The sequence below is a fragment of the Eutrigla gurnardus genome, assembly GCF_963514095.1.
Source record: "Eutrigla gurnardus genome assembly, chromosome: 1".
NCBI classification, from domain to species: Eukaryota; Metazoa; Chordata; class Actinopteri; order Perciformes; family Triglidae; genus Eutrigla; species Eutrigla gurnardus.
Genome location: NC_139915.1, coordinates 20,904,747 through 20,920,496, shown reverse-complemented (window position 1 = coordinate 20,920,496; position 15,750 = coordinate 20,904,747). Strand labels below are relative to the sequence as shown.

Here is a 15,750-nt window from a genome sequence, read left to right as displayed (position 1 = left end):
GCATGGAGATCAATGTTCTCCGTTCAGCTCGCAGGACGGCTTATTTATGTAAAAAATCGGGGTTTTGGTGCTTGTAGCTCGTAGTCTTTGATATTACGGTGAGACAGAGGCATCATTTGTGTTTGAAAAACGTTTCACTTCTGATTTATTGATCCCGGAAGTTCGACTCTGTCTTTCCAATTTTACCGAACTTCAAAATGATCTCGTTATCACTGGAAAGCGGGTGAAAAATTATCGCGTTATCACGGGAAAACGGAGTAAAATTATCTCGTTATCACGAGAAAACGGAGGGAAATTATCTCGTTATCACGAGAAAACGGAGTAAAATTATCTCGTTATCACGAGAAAACGGAGGAATTATCTCGTTATCACGGGAAAACGGAGTAAAATTATCTCGTTATCACGAGAAAACGGAGGAATTATCTCGTTATCACGGGAAAACGGAGGAAATTAAATATATGTATGCATGGCCGTTTAGGGCTTCCGTACTTAGGCACTTAAGCTTCTCTTTTCAGAACCGGAGGTTGCCACCTGATTTACAACTTGAAAAGCCAGATGATAAACACAAAATGGAAAAGAGAATAGGCAATACAGATGGGAGAAATTAACAAGACAACTTCCAATCATATAATTATAATTACAATAAATAGATGAGTAAATGAATAGAATTATGTAGTCATAATCATATTTGTGGAGACTCAGTAGCATGTACAGAACAATACGATAAAAATATGTCTTGTCACCATTTGCGCCACCATTATCCACACTGAGACAGTAACATTTTTCTCCTCAAGTATAAGCCAAAGCTAAGCACTGCTGCTGCATTATTTTTATCTCCCTTATTTCCCTTAAAATCAGTCCGGTCACTTAATCTTCAGGGTTTTATGTAGTTCAAAACTGGTGTTCAGAGGGCAGAAAGCATGTTCCTCTTGTCCTATAAAGTGGAACACTAAAGACAAATTGAGTTAGAATCATGAAAAACGTAGCCTATACCATGATTGCTTTAATGCAAACGTGTTTTTTTGTGTGTGAAAAATTAGTCACACAAGTTCACTTTATTTAAGTGAATAAGTAATTATGTTGTTTCACAATGCAGGTAGGCTACAAGGCGCCCTGAATAACCAGTAATGAGAAACTAAATACAAACTAAACTGCATGTGTGCGAGTCATTATAGTGTGAGTAAAACAATATGACCAAACCGATCATGATCAGAATGAATGATCACAACTCCTCGTGTTCGTCTGCTTCTGTTTACCTTCTCCGCCAGTGCTATCGCTTTAACGGGACGGGCGGTGACGTTGGGACGTGGACACTGTCGAAGCAGAGAGAACCGCAGGCTGCTGCTGCTGCTGCAGCTTAACCGAGTGCTGACCGGGACCGGAACATCACCGGCCTACTGCAGACCGACACGCACCGTTATCACCGTAAACCCGCGAGCTCGGCTTCTCGCTCCGCCATGAGAGACTATTCCGCGACTCCGAGCCACGGGGGCGTCTGCATGCCGTGCTGCCAAGTTTGCGTCTTCGCCTTTACCGCATTTCTCATCGTTGCAGAGAGGACGGCGCGTGAGTCTTACCTGGGACACGCGCGCGCGCACACACATTCACACTACACTGTACACGCCCTGCGCACGCATAATAAACAGAGAACAGTGATAGGCTACTAACAGTGTGTTGGTAATTGGAATGTTTTGGAATGTGGTCAAGCTGTGTTATTTTTTTTTTTTTGCGTGCGTGTGCGCGCGTTCCTTTTCGGCTAGGGCGGCCGGAAGAGAGATGCTCCCGTCTTGTAGTATGAGACAGGATTTGGCATGTCATGTCGGTCTGTTGACTGTAAAGCTATACGCTTTAACATAAACAGTTGGACATTCGTTTCCACTTAAGCGGCTGTCTCTTGCTGTGTTGTCATGATTCATGAATAATAAAATCAGAGTCTGCAGTCAGCACCAGTGCGCCCCTTTCCTATTTGTATACGCTGCATACTATGAAAAGCCTATGCAGCAAAACTGCAGAGTCATGCCGGAGTTTGCCAGAATAAATCTCTTAAAAAGCATTTCAGCCTCGAGAGCTCTGTCGAATAAAAACGGCCATGTAATATTTCAGCGCCCTTTTTTGTTTTGGAGGTGCATGAATGGAAGTTGATGGGTTTACCCCCAAAATGGGGCCTAGTCTGCCCGCCTGTTTGGTAATGGTTCAGATTACACTAGTGGAGAAATAGAGGCGGGCAGGGCTGCAGAGTGTAGTGATGTGGAGAGGAGAAAGTGGGGAGGAAAGGGGAGAGGATACAGCAGTCTCCTTGTCAACAAACCCAGATGGGATAGCCTACAGGATAGAGGTCCTAGGAAAAAGCGTGGGCACTCACAAAATACAATACAGACAAGAATAAGAGAGAGTTATTAAATGCTTGCCATCCTCCAATCAGTGTCTGCAGATGCTATTTGTCCAAATATGCACAATGTGATTTACCTGTTAATCTGTATGATGCTTTTAAGATTCAAACCATATTATAATTTTATATACAGCCATCCAGGCTGGTCAGTAGTTTTAAGGATCTCTTTGTGTTTTCTGACTGAGTATACATCCATCTGTGTCCCTTTCCCCAGTGATCTATTGCTTTGTGTACTACTTGTGGGTCGGTCACAACTACTGCTATGCCCATCTTTCTGGCTTCACCGCACTGTTCCTGCTGCCAGGTGAGAAAGCAATAACAACAACAACAACATATCAATCTATATTTATAACATAAGTGGGGTGGACCTCAATTACAGAGACAGAGAGGCTAATGAAAAATGTTAGATTCTACTTACCAGTATCTCATGTAATTGATCGTCAACAGTAGAAGAAGGAAAGGACCAGACAGCGTTGCATGATGAATGGAAGGTTGGTGAGAGAGGAATGTATGGATTTACAGATTGTATTTATGTTTGTTTCATACTATCTTTCCCAGGTTGGGCTCCTCAGTGGCTCAGTTATCTGTGGTACCTCTCAGATGGACGCATCCGCAGGAAGTCCCTCACCTGGACACACATACTGCACCTGGGTATCTTCAAAAGGTGGGCCAACCTTGTGCATGTGCACCTTTATGTGTGTGCGTGTGCTTGTGCGTGAGCGTAGTTGAACAATAATGCTAGTACGGTACCAAAACTTGTTGAACAAGGACAGTTTACAGTAAAAGTCAGACAAACTGAACATTTGTTTATTCTTGATAGCATTTCCCTTTTCTCTCTGTTTATTCCTTGTTCCATCTATCTCCCACTGTGCCTCCCCTACTTCCATCTCTGGCCTCCACAGGCTGTGGGAGTGCATGTGTCTGCCAGACGAGGATGTGTACGGTGAGATCATGCAGCAGGCTGATGTGTCCGCCTTACGTCTGTTTGAGGCCTTGGTGGTCACCCTCCCTCAGACGCTGCTGCAGACCTACGTGCTCATCTGCACTGATATAGGAATCAAATCTCCAGGTATGGAGAGACTGAATAGGAAATGTATGTTTACAATGAATGAAGCCTTAGCTTGACACTCACTCAGCTAACTCATGATCCAGGCTTACTTTGGTGTAGGGTTGCACGGTATACCGGTACTAATTTGGTACCGGGGTACTGAGGCATTTAAAGCGGTACTATATTGCATTTGGACGGGACCGGTACTTGCAGCACCGCCGGCAGCGCCCGCAACAGCGCGGCGAACTCGCCACGTGACGTCACCGCGTTGTAACTACAGCTGAGAGGACGAGGAGCGAGCCGCAGCTTGGAGAGATAAAAAGAAAAAGTAGCTCTGGAAGAAAAGAAAAAAAGAGCTGGTTTATTTATATTATTATATTTTATATTATATTATTGTATTTATATTTTAACATTTTTAAAATTGTGTGCATTAGAAAAGCTTGTCTTTGTGGTATTTTATTTTATTTGCTGATTAATATGTTATTGTTCTAAGATTTTCTATTAAAATAAAGTCAGTAATGACATTTTTTGCGTTCACTTTTTATTTGAAAAAGTATCGAAAAGTACCGAAACACATGTTGGTACCGGTACCAAAATGTTGGTATCGTGACAACACTACTTTGGTGTTTATTGGCCGATTTTGATCATGTGGACCTGCTATCTGTGTGTATTACTTGTTTACACACTCTTCAGGCTGCTCAGAGCATTTCATGACCTATTTCTTTCATTTGTCACTTTTCTATCTAGAAGTAATCATTCATTGATCGGACCAACGCTTTTGAATAACCAAATAACCATTTTGTGTGAAAGGAGTCCTCAGAGTGATGATATCCAAAATCCAGGACAATGTCTAGTGCCATGTCACAATATTGATATAATATTGATACGCTGGCCATCCTTATTGTTGCTTGAAGTGAGCAACTGTTTGCTAACATGTTTGCCATAACACCTAAGGTCATATTCAGATGTTTTGCTTTCAGAGCTTTCTGCTGCCCCCAAGTGGCCAACAAATCATGCAGCTTTAAATCAAACCAATTTCTCCAACATCTATTTCCAGTGTGCATGTTCAGCAGACGACATTACAATGTATCAAACTATTCACATTTGCTCTGCCTTCTTCCTCCCCCTCTCCCTTATCCCCTCTCCCTTCTCCCTTCTCCCCTCTCCCCTCTCCACTCCCCCCTCTGCCCTCTCCCTTCTCCCCTCTCCCTTATTCCTTCTCCCTTCTCCCCACTCCCGCTCCCTTCTCCCTCTTCCCTCTCCCTTCTCCCCACTCCCCTCTCCCCTTTCCCTTCTCCCCTCTCCCCTCCAGCCTCAGTGTGTTTTGTAGTGTGTTTGTTATCTCTGTCCTGGGCCCTGGTCCTCTACGCTAGAGCCTGTTCTCTCATCAGACCAGGACACATACAAATGACCCCTGCTGCCATTATCTGTCGACTTCTGTGGAGGGTGGGCATATTTACACAACCTTACGCCAGTCTCAATTTAATGGGTAGCATATTTATATGCCTTTGTTTGGCTTTGCTCATGTGACAGGCATATTTTCTTGTCTGCAGGTCAGTATGTTGGGATCTCGATTTGCCATTCTCATGCTCTTCACGCGTATCTTCAAACAGTGGATCCTGGGAGTCCTTGGTAAGTCTGGATGCCTAGGCTTCATCACCAGTCTCATCATTTTTTTACCTGACAAACCTGTCAATTTTCTGCTAGATGAGGTCCGGAGTGAAATGGACCCTAGGTAATTTCCACCAAGACCTCCAGCCAAACACCCCCTCGGAAGCATTTTTAGTGATGGTCAGCAGTGGTCAAGATAGGGCGATCAGCCGAACGGCTTCGTAATAGCGCTATGGTACTTACAGTATATCTCGTAAATTTCCCCACTAATAATGCATGGAATGTTACCAAACTTCTGCAGTAGTACACATAGGGTCTCTACTCACAAAACGAGGCATTTTAAAGTTTGTAAGTACATCAGGAGTTTATTTAAAAAGAACACTTGCCTGATAGCTTCTACTGCTAAAGCTACGCTGTTTGCGTAGACGGCACCGTGTTTACACAGCTTCTTCTTCGTTGGTGTTTAATGGCAGTCGGCGTATACCTGGCTGTTTCCGTGACGTGAGTTTCATGCGAGAGTATGAAAATTTACGAGATATACTGTAAGTACCATAGCGCTATTACGAAGCCGTTCGGCTGATCGCCCTATCTTGACCACTGCTGACAATCACTAAAAATGCTTACGAAGGGGTGTTTGGCTGGAGGTCTTGGTGGAAATGACCTAGGGTCCATTTCACTCCGGACCTACACTTTAAGTGTTGTTGAGTTAGTTTTGTGAGGAGACCCTGTTATGGTTTACTTCTTCTACACAGGATGTCCGAGTTGGTGGGTTTATTTATTAATGTTTGAATATTTCATTGACTGTGTGTGTGTGTGTGTGTTTGTGTGTGTGTGTGCGTGTGTGTGTGTGGGTATGTGTCAGGTGTGCACTGGCTGGGTACCACTTTCTGGATGGTGTCGCAGCAGACTGACATCATACGTTCAACTACTCGATGGAGACTCTTCAACTTAGTTCTGGGAGCCATTCACATCTTCTGTTTCCTCAACGTGAAGTACGGTCAATCCAGATACCGCATGGCTGGGTTCTACGTGGTATGTGTGTGGCCAGAAAACATTGAAGTGGATAAAACACCAAATTATTATTTATTATTATTATATATTATTATTGTTAATAATAATAATAATAATAATGATAATAATAAAACTGGATATGGTTTTATGTATAGTTTTATTTGAATATGACTTAACATATAGGGCCCTAGTTTCGTAGACCAGGTGCAGTCAGCTCTCAGGGTGTGTCCGCCTGGACTTTGCAAGTTTCGTGCACCGCGCTGGCTCGCGCAGGCACACCTCCCGTCTCGCCCACCCGCGCAAGTGGGAAAGAGGGAGGAGAAGAAAGGTGCGTGTCCACAGGCAGCGGTGTTTCCCCGCGTCCCATTCATTAGGCGAATTCGACTTGATGTAGCCGCCTGCAGCGCACTACCTAACGTGATGTATTGTTGGTTGAAAGCGATGCATGATGGCTAGAATTGTGTCCGACTTAGCAGCCAACTGCAAAGACGTCACAGGGTCGCGACCATATCACGTGACCCAAAACATCGCAGGAACAAGTTTTTAAGAGCCGCTTCTTGCAGCGCTTGGCAGTGCGGTCTACGACGGCTGCAACCGGCTAGTCCACACCTCCGCTACAGTGGAATGGTTCTCATTGGTTAAAAGTTCAATGACGTGTGTTCAGGTCCGCACTCGGCGGCCACCTTGTGGTGAAATGATACTTTTTATTTTGGTCGCATTGATCTCATGGCTTGATCTTAGTTCCGTGCATTGTGCTGTGAGTAGGCCTATTATATGTGAGGTCTGGTTAATACAAACATAGAATGATAATACAAATATACTGGAAAAAGAGAATGCCTGACCACATGTTGCCTTGCGTGTGTGTGTGTGTATGTATGTATTTATGTATATATGTATGTGTGTGTGTGTGTGTTATATATATATATATATATGTATATATATGTATATAACATATCCTCTTTGGTTTGCTGCTGTGTTCTATCGCTTGAGCACCATAGTCACGTTGACTTTGTTGTCCGACTTGACGGCGTTTGGCAGCCGTCTCTTTTAGAGCCCGCCCCCTCAGACACCTGCAGCTCTCGTCGGCGTGATAAGTCAAGTCAAGTCAAGCCAAGACCATCCCGAACAAGCCTAGTGTCTATGTGAAAAGCTGTGCAATGCATTCTGGTAGCGTCGCGGCGAATGTCGAGAGACGGCGCGCGAGTTGGCTGCTCCTCATTTGCCTAAAGTTGAAGTCGAATCTACTTTATGCTAATCAGAGGCGCCGGGCTCGACTCGCCGCCTCGGGAACGCTCGCGAACGCTTGCAAAAAATTGTTGTTTAAAGGAGAGCGCCTGTCAATCATCCTCTAGTGGCATCCGACCAAGCGTGCAATACTGGGAAGCGGCGCGTCCACACGCGTTTAAAATCGCCCCTGTGGACACGTACCTTAATACAGCCGATTCAGATCTTCACCAATCAAATGAGCTCCTCTCCTCACCTTTAATGCGTTAGGGGAGGTTCAGTGCAAGTTCCGTCACTTGACAACCCGATGACAGAAGCAGCGCTGGCACTCCCACCACGCACTGTGCGCGCGTATCATAATAATAACAATGCCGATATTATAAAAAGAGAGAGAGGGAGATGTTTTGGTCCGAGAGGCTGAGTTTCCGTTACGCGTGCCATCCGCCTTTGATCTGACGTCAGATGTGACGGGACAATCTATATAGATATAAATTCACGTGTTGGTTCAATTAGTTGCATTAAATAGTGTTTGTTGTGATTATTTATTGCATTTAAATGTGCCTGGAACTGTGAAAACCTGCCTGTGAGGTCTCGGTGACGTGTGCGCACTGCGCACCGGTCAGCCAAACTTCCACTCCGCCAGCTGTGATTCGCATTGAATGAATGGACTTTATTTACGCCTTACGCCTTGCGCCGAGAGTGGACCAGGTTGGAGCTGGCGAGCTTTCAGCGCAGTCTCGGCGAGGCTTTTTGCCACGAAACTTCCGCTACGCCAAGCTGAATCTGTGACGCCTCCCACTGCTGCGCCGCCACACCCATCTTGGCGCAGGCGATCCACCAAACTGCCAAACTGACCGTGCGCAAGGCTGCGCGGGTCGAAACTTGCATTGCGCCGGCTCCGGCACCCTGTGCCGCCCTGCGCTGCGCCACGAAACTAGGGCCCATTATCTCGAACACAATAGTTGAATAAAAGTTAGATATGTAAACTGAATATAAAAATAATTAAAAGTTAAATGTGAGACAAATATTAATTAAAAATATGCAAAACGGTAACCACCGTCTTCTGTTTCTGTTCATTCTTCTTCAGGCCATGTTCATAGAGAACGCTTTTCTTCTTCTGGCCTCCTCATGGCTGTTTACCATGGTGTCTTGGGATACTGTGGGAATCCCAGCTGCAATCTTCTGCAGCTTTCTCATCGGTGAGACACACAGCTACACTGTTATTCCAACAGCTCACACATGCTGATGTTACCGCTATGGTAGTTAATATAGTGTAGTTTATTGTTCCTTCTTTTCTTTTGAGATCTATAATCACCCACTTGCACACCTTCACCTCAAGACCTTCCTGTTTTTCTACTGTTCCCCTCTCTCTCTAGGAGTGATAGCATTGGTGATGTACTATCGTTTCCTCCACCCGAAGTCCTTTGAGATCTTCCAGAGTATACGCCACAGGGGGATAGGTGGAGCCTGTGCGGAGCGTGGATCTACACTGTCATTGGAAGAGAAAGTCACGCCCACTTTCAACCACCATACAACACTGTCCGGTCTGTTAAAGATCTGTCTGTCTGTCTGTCTGTCTGTCTGTCTGTTGGTCGGTCGGTCTGTCTGTCTGTCTGTCTGTCTGTCTGTTGGTCGGTCGGTCTGTCTGTCTATCATAATGACTATAGTTATCAATCTAATCAGGAGGTGGGACCCTCATGGATCTCCCTATTCAATGGGAAGGCTGGAAACATCACCATTGGCTGTTGATTCGCTTGGCCATGAAGACAGGTGATGTAACAAAGATCTGGTCGTTGTACGGCGAGGGGGGACTGGCTGGACTGATGGGTCTGTCTGAAGAATTTCACTCCCCTGATGACCCGTATGTCCATCAGGTTTGTTGTGTTCCTTATGTTGAATATCCTGAATAAGCTATTAGTTTTGTAGGAGAGAGTAGAATCGCATCACCATTAATCTCACTTCCTATACCTGTCCTTCTTTGCATGGAGCCTAACGTATAAGGGTGTGTTAAAGGGTTTCTTATACTTTTTTGTGCTGTGATTTTGTCAGGTTCCACCTATTCAGCCTCATGTTCCTCCAATCTCACAACCGGCTCTTCAGCCAGCTCCGCCACCGGTGATTCGGGCTCCACAGGCAAGATCTTTAGAAAAACTAAGCCTAAACATCAGTAGATGTATGCTTAAAGCTATGTGTAGAATGTAAAAATGGAGACGAATGCAAAGTGCAAGCTGAAAGCAATGCACATTTTCCTGCAAACAAAAGCTTGTGCCATTAGACTTTTTTAAAGAGTATTTTTCATGTTTAAGAAGCCTTTTATAATTACTTAAGTTCCCATGTGTCCGTCTGCAGTCTAAGGCTCAGCTGTCTTTTTGTGTCCCCAGGTGAGAGAGGTGATCCAGCCACCGAAGCCAGCTCTCTCCAGTGTTGTAGCCAGACCAGTGAGAAGAGCTCCACCAACAACAATCCAGGATATGAGAAGTTTTCCAGAGATCATTCCGGTCCAGGAGGTCATTCTTGAAGAGACTGCCGAAGAAGTGTCCAGCGCTCCACCATCAGAAAAGGGTTGGATGCCTGCTAGCGCAAACACGCACTCAAAAACACACTCAGTGTCACACGTTATAATACAAATCCTTTGTAGTCATTATACCTCAAGCATGGTATTACTTGTAGGAGATATGTACCATTTCAACATTTTACCTTTTAATTCAATGGGATTTCATTTTCAAAGGTGATGAGGAGTTTCAGAGTGCTGCTTATGGCTCACCAACACCATCATCTCCACGGCAACCAGGCAGCCTCCGCCACATTGACAGCAACCCTGCGTCCCTGACCGAAGCCTCGTCCTCTGTAGGTTCCCTGGACATCAAGACTCCTGCATGGTCACCTGAGCGGCGTTCCCCTCTCCTGATTGGTTCCCCAGAGAAAAAGCCATCGCTCCCTGGAGAGTCCAGCACTACACTGTACTTCAGCGCAGACGCACAGTCTCCCTCCAGTGGCAGCTATCTTGGCTGGGGCTCTGAGTTGTCGCCCATCTCTACTTACAGAAGTCCCTACCGGATTAGGGAGGCTCGTTTTGTCACATCCACTCCACGCCAGTCTCGATCTAGGGCTGAGAGTCCAGGTCCTTACCCTGTTATTATCATTCCTGCCACTCCTGGGACAACACCAGGCCCCACTCCAGGTGGGACTCCTGGTTCATCGACCCCGGCTGCTTCTACGCCCGGGGCGTCCACTCCTCCTGCTTCTACTCCTGGTGCTTCAACTCCAGCTGCTTCTACTCCTGGAGCTTCAACTCCTGGTGGTTCAACTCCTGGTATTTTTACTCCTGATATTTGTACTCCTGGTGATTGTACTCCTGTTGCTACCACACCCAGTACTCCAGTCATTCCACTCACACCAGTCATCTCCCACGCTCGTAAACAAATGGTCCAGTTTGTGGACAGTAGAGAAAGAATGGTGTAAGGAGGATGGGGACAAAGGGGAAGAACAACTGGGTGGACTTTGATGTCCTTTTTAGTTTAGCAGTTATGGATATACATGAATTAATGCATTCACTAACTTGGAGAAGGATTGGGGTTAAGAGTTAAGGGGCCCTTCAACCCAGTTAATTTGACTCCGTATCCGGAAGGATATACAATATCAATTATTATTTATTTTCCCCCCCTGACATGCAGATATTAGGTAAATTTGGAAAAAAAAATGGTGGCAAAGGTTGCCAACCAGCACAGGAACATTGGCTCTATTATTAATAATTTCAGACTTTGCTGTACGTCACGAATCACACATTTAGCAGCGTTTATGAGAAGGACTTCAGTGATGGACCAGGTTGTGATGGACAAGCACCTCCTGGTTGGTTGGAGTGCCTGTGATAGTGACAACCTCCTCCTCAGTAACTTACCCATCTACCTAGTAGTACACCCACCTCATCAACGACCGCTACACCACAGGTGAAAAGAGCAGTAACAAACAGGAATGTTCAGTACAGTAGAATTGGCCATTCCAAATTGAGGGTTGGTGGATTTTTTTATGAAAAAAATAATTCTCTACAATACAGATTATACAGAAGATTGCATCTGTGTTACTCATCAAAATAAAACACAGTTACAAATTCACAGGTGCTAATGAATGTGGGGCATCACTCATGTTCATTTAAATAAATCCTTACACAGCTAACCATAATAACCTAATGCAGTTAAGGCGTATTCAGGCAGTGTAGTAAACTGAGACTACCTCTGGGGAAATTAAGGATATTGGAATTAGGAGCTGTGATGAAATAACAAATCATGAACAGTCGTGTTAATCGAGAAAACGTTACTCAAATGGAAGTTTGATCTAAGTGAAGGAGAGTTTTAAAAATTAACCAGGTAATTAAACTAGTTTACAAACACCAAACATGCTCATCTCTTGTAAAGCCTGTCTGATACAATGACACCAATCTGTTATGAAGTATAGAAATAACACAGACGCAATGCAAATCCAAGCATTCCTTCAAAGGCATTGATATTATGGGCCCTAGTTTCATAGACCCGGCGCAGCGCACGGGGTGTGTCCGCCTGGACTTTGCAAGTTTCGTGCACCGCGCAGTGTAGCGCAGGCACTCCTCCCGTCACTCCCACCCGCGCAAGTGGGAAAGAGGGAGGAGACAAGGCGTGGACTGGCCGATTCAGATCTTCACCAATCAAATGAGCTCCTCTCCTCATGCGGTGTTTCCCCGCGTCCCATTCATTGTCTATAGGTGCGTGTCCACAGGGGCGATTTTAAACGCGTGTGGACGCGCCGCTTCCCAGGATTGCACGCTTGGCGGGCTGCCACGAGAGGATGATTGACAGGCGCTCTCCTTTAAACAACACATTTTTGCGAGCGTTCGCGAGCGTTCCCGAGGCGGCGAGTCGAGCCCGGCGCCTCTGATTAGCATAAAGTAGATTCGACTTCAACTTTAGGAAAAATGAGGAACGGCCAACTCGCGCGCCGTCTCTCGACATTCGCCGCGACGCTACCAGAATGCATTGCACAGCTTTTCACATAGACAATGAATGGGACGCGGGGAAACACCGCTGCCTGTGGACACGCACCTTGTGAAAAGCTGTGCAATGCATTCTGGTAGCGTCGCGGCGAATGTCGAGAGACGGCGCGCGAGTTGGCCGCTCCTCATTTGCCTAAAGTTGAAACTACTTTATGCTAATCAGAGGCGCCGGGCTCGACTCGCCGCCTCGGGAACGCTCGCGAACGCTCGCAAAAATGTGTTGTTTAAAGGAGAGCGCCTGTCAATCATCCTTTAGTGGCAGCCGACCAAGCGTGCAATACTGGGAAGCGGCGCGTCCACACGCGTTTAAAATCGCCCCTGTGGACACGTACCTAGAAGCAGCGCCGCCGCTCCCACCACGCGCATCACGTGCTGTGCGTGCGTATAGTCATAATAATTATAATGCCGATATTATATCACTATAGAAATTGTAGGCACATTTTAGGCATGTCTATCACAAAACAGGGTCAGGGCGCAGAGCAGTAGACATAATGGTGGCGAGAACCCGGTGCCTGCACAAGCCGGCTGGGCCATTCATCATCATTATCATCATCATCATCATCACCGTCTTCATCATCTGCGCTCCACAGCTGCAATGGATTCCCCGTCCAACACCAGAACGGCGGGACACCGGGACCTTGCGGGCCGCTCAGACCAGCTGCAGCCGAGGTTCCAGCTCACGGCAAAGTTGCGCGTTTCTGGTCGAAGTTTCAGCTGTGTTAATTCAGTTTCAGCTGTGTTAATTCAATGCGAGTTTCCGTTACGCGTGCCATCCGCCTTTGATCTGACGTCAGATGTGACGGGACAATCTATATAGATATAAAGTCACGTGTTGATTCAATTAGTTGCATTAAATAGTGTTTGTTGTGATTATTTATTGCATTTAAATGTGCCTGGAACTGTGGAAACCTGCCTGTGAGGTCTTGGTGACGTGTGCGCACTGCGCGCCGGTGAGCCAAACTGCCAGCTGTAATTCGCCTTGCGCCAAGAGTAGACCAGGTTGGAGCTGGCGGGCTTTCGGCGCAGTCTCGGCGAGGCTTTTTGCCACGAAACTTCCTCTGCGCGGTACGGTTTAGCTCAGGAGGTAGAACGGGTTGGCTGGCAACCGCAAGATTGGCGGTTCGATCCCCGGCTCCTCCTTGCTGAGTGCCTGGTGTCCCTGAGGAAGACACCTCACCCCAATTGCTCCTTACGAGCTGGCTGTCACCCTGCGTGGTTGACTCCGCCGTCGGTGTGAATGTGTGAGTGAATGGGTGAATGTCAGTCATTGCTGTAAAGCGCTTTCGACAAAAGCGCTATATAAATGAGGCCATTTACCATTTATTTACCATTTACCAAGCTGAATCTGTGACGCCTGCTGCGCCGCCACACCCATCTTGGCGCAGGCGATCCACCAAACTGCCAAACTGACCGTGCGCAAGGCTGCGCTGATCGAAACTTGCATTGTGCCAGCTCCGCCACCCTGCGCCACCCTGCGCTGCGCCACGAAACTAGGGCCCAAGGAGTGCAGAAGTTTTTTGGGGGGGGACTTTGAAGGAAGCCACTCATTAATTTAGATACTCGCTGTGTGTATATTATATTATTCACATTACTGACACATACAAAGAAACATAACTCCTATTTACAATCTGTAAAATAGCCAAATCTGTTAATTCAATGTCCTCATATTCAGGAAATTGTCACATAAGCAAATGAAAAAAAGCAATGTTTCGTGGGAAAATCATTTTTATAAATAAAAAGGTAATTGTACTATGATTATAACATGAGAATATGTAAGGGGAATCAGATGCTGCGATTGTTTCATAGAAGCATTAGCATTTGACATTTGATCTGTTTTTTCTGTTGATCACTTCTTTGGTGACAGAACTGTATGTGCTGGGAGTTTGCTACCCATGGTGGTTTTTTATTTTATTTTACTAAGCATTACTATCACAATTGTTGTGCTCTAAATTATTGTGACCCCATAGTGAATTCAGTTTTTTATTTGGCATTCTTGTCTGCTATTGTAATTATCATTTAGCATAGAAATATGCATACTACTCATATGCAGACAATCAGTGAAAATAAAGTGTGAAATCTAATTTGGAGATAGTCTTAAATGGCTAGCTAATACCTCTAAATGTGTTTGGTATTCTCTTGTAAAGCCAACTTTATTCACAAATATGCATTGTCCTTCCACCTATCCTTTAGTTTAACCTCCTACCTCAGTAAATTGAATATTGACAAATCTGATTTAATTATCTTTTCATGTCGCTGTGAGAAAATGTACGTGTAATGTATGCATACTTTACTTTTGTAAACTGTGCTTTGACTGTATAAAACATTTTTGATAATGTAGCTACTCAGAAGGAGGGAAACGAGGTAAGAGGCAGAGGATTAGAATGGTTATAATATGCTGCTACGAGTTTCAAGTTTGATCAACACCAGTGTTACGAATGTTATTTATTTAATATGTGAAATCTGATTGTCATCATATAATTAACAAAATCAGTCTTCCGTGTATAATTGTCTCCTATTTTTCTTTACTTATGCTATATTACTTTCTTTCAAAACAAATATAATTACTAGAACGTAAGGTCTATATCTGTGATGAGCAGTTAAATGTTTGGTGATAAACATTTGAGAGTATAAATAGGGGTTTAATGAAAAAGTGAAGAGAAAAACATGCTCTTTCAAACTTTGTCAAAATGTTAGCCATGTACCTGCTGATAGATTAAGTCATTGCATGTTACTCGTTCATCCAGAAGATTGTATTTATTCCTTTAGAGAAAGAAAACACTCACTGTAACTACACGCACACACATTACAATAGTAAACACACATGCTAGAGTGTGTGTGTAAGCAAAAGCAATAAACCAGCTGATGAAATGTAATACATCTTAGTGCAATAATTAAAAGAAATATCCACGCACACGCTTTAGACTGCAATGATGCCTTGGCTTGATCATCATGAATCAGTGCTTTGCCTTGTAGAGAGACAGCTTCGGCTGCCACGCTTGTCTTATAAGGTGTGTATTGCTTTATATTACAACAACATGCTTTGCTTTGTGTACCTGATGTGTATAATAATCTACATGTTTATTTCTAATTTGTCTCATTTTGTATTTAGTTTTTCAAATTCCTTCTTTTATATTTGGTCACTATTACTGTTATGAACTGTTGTGCAGCCACGGTGCAGTATGTCAAGGTTTTATGCTGAAGTTCAACATGTGAAATTGTTTATGGACAGTATTGTTTTCACTGACAGACTAAATATCAGTTTGCTGGTTGGGTGTAACATCACTTATCAACATGTATCACCTCGTCTCCGCAAGGATTTCCACAGAGCAACTGTGGGCGGTGGTAGTGAGTCAGTTACTGTGCTATCGATGTGACAAAATAAAGTCATTAGTCATGATCAAAGCTCTGCAAAGTGTGCTGTGTCGTTTTATGAGCTTTAGACAC

At 44.8% G+C, this 15,750-nt stretch overlaps 1 protein-coding gene across 1 annotated transcript; it reads left to right on the top strand.

The window, feature by feature from the left end:
• Positions 1–1,343: 1,343 nt before the first annotated feature.
• On the top strand, positions 1,344–10,745 carry LOC311011059 (XK-related protein 5-like; the record flags this gene model as incomplete). The annotated part of the gene is made up of 13 exons (XM_084005774.1): positions 1,344–1,566; positions 2,604–2,693; positions 2,948–3,053; positions 3,292–3,458; positions 4,750–4,883; positions 4,991–5,069; positions 5,911–6,080; positions 8,371–8,482; positions 8,660–8,827; positions 8,967–9,157; positions 9,333–9,416; positions 9,665–9,845; positions 10,012–10,745. Exons 1-13 carry the CDS (start codon positions 1,458–1,460, stop codon positions 10,743–10,745), a joined length of 2,325 nt encoding a protein of 774 aa, XP_083861900.1. The 5' UTR covers positions 1,344–1,457.
• Positions 10,746–15,750: the final 5,005 nt, after the last annotated feature.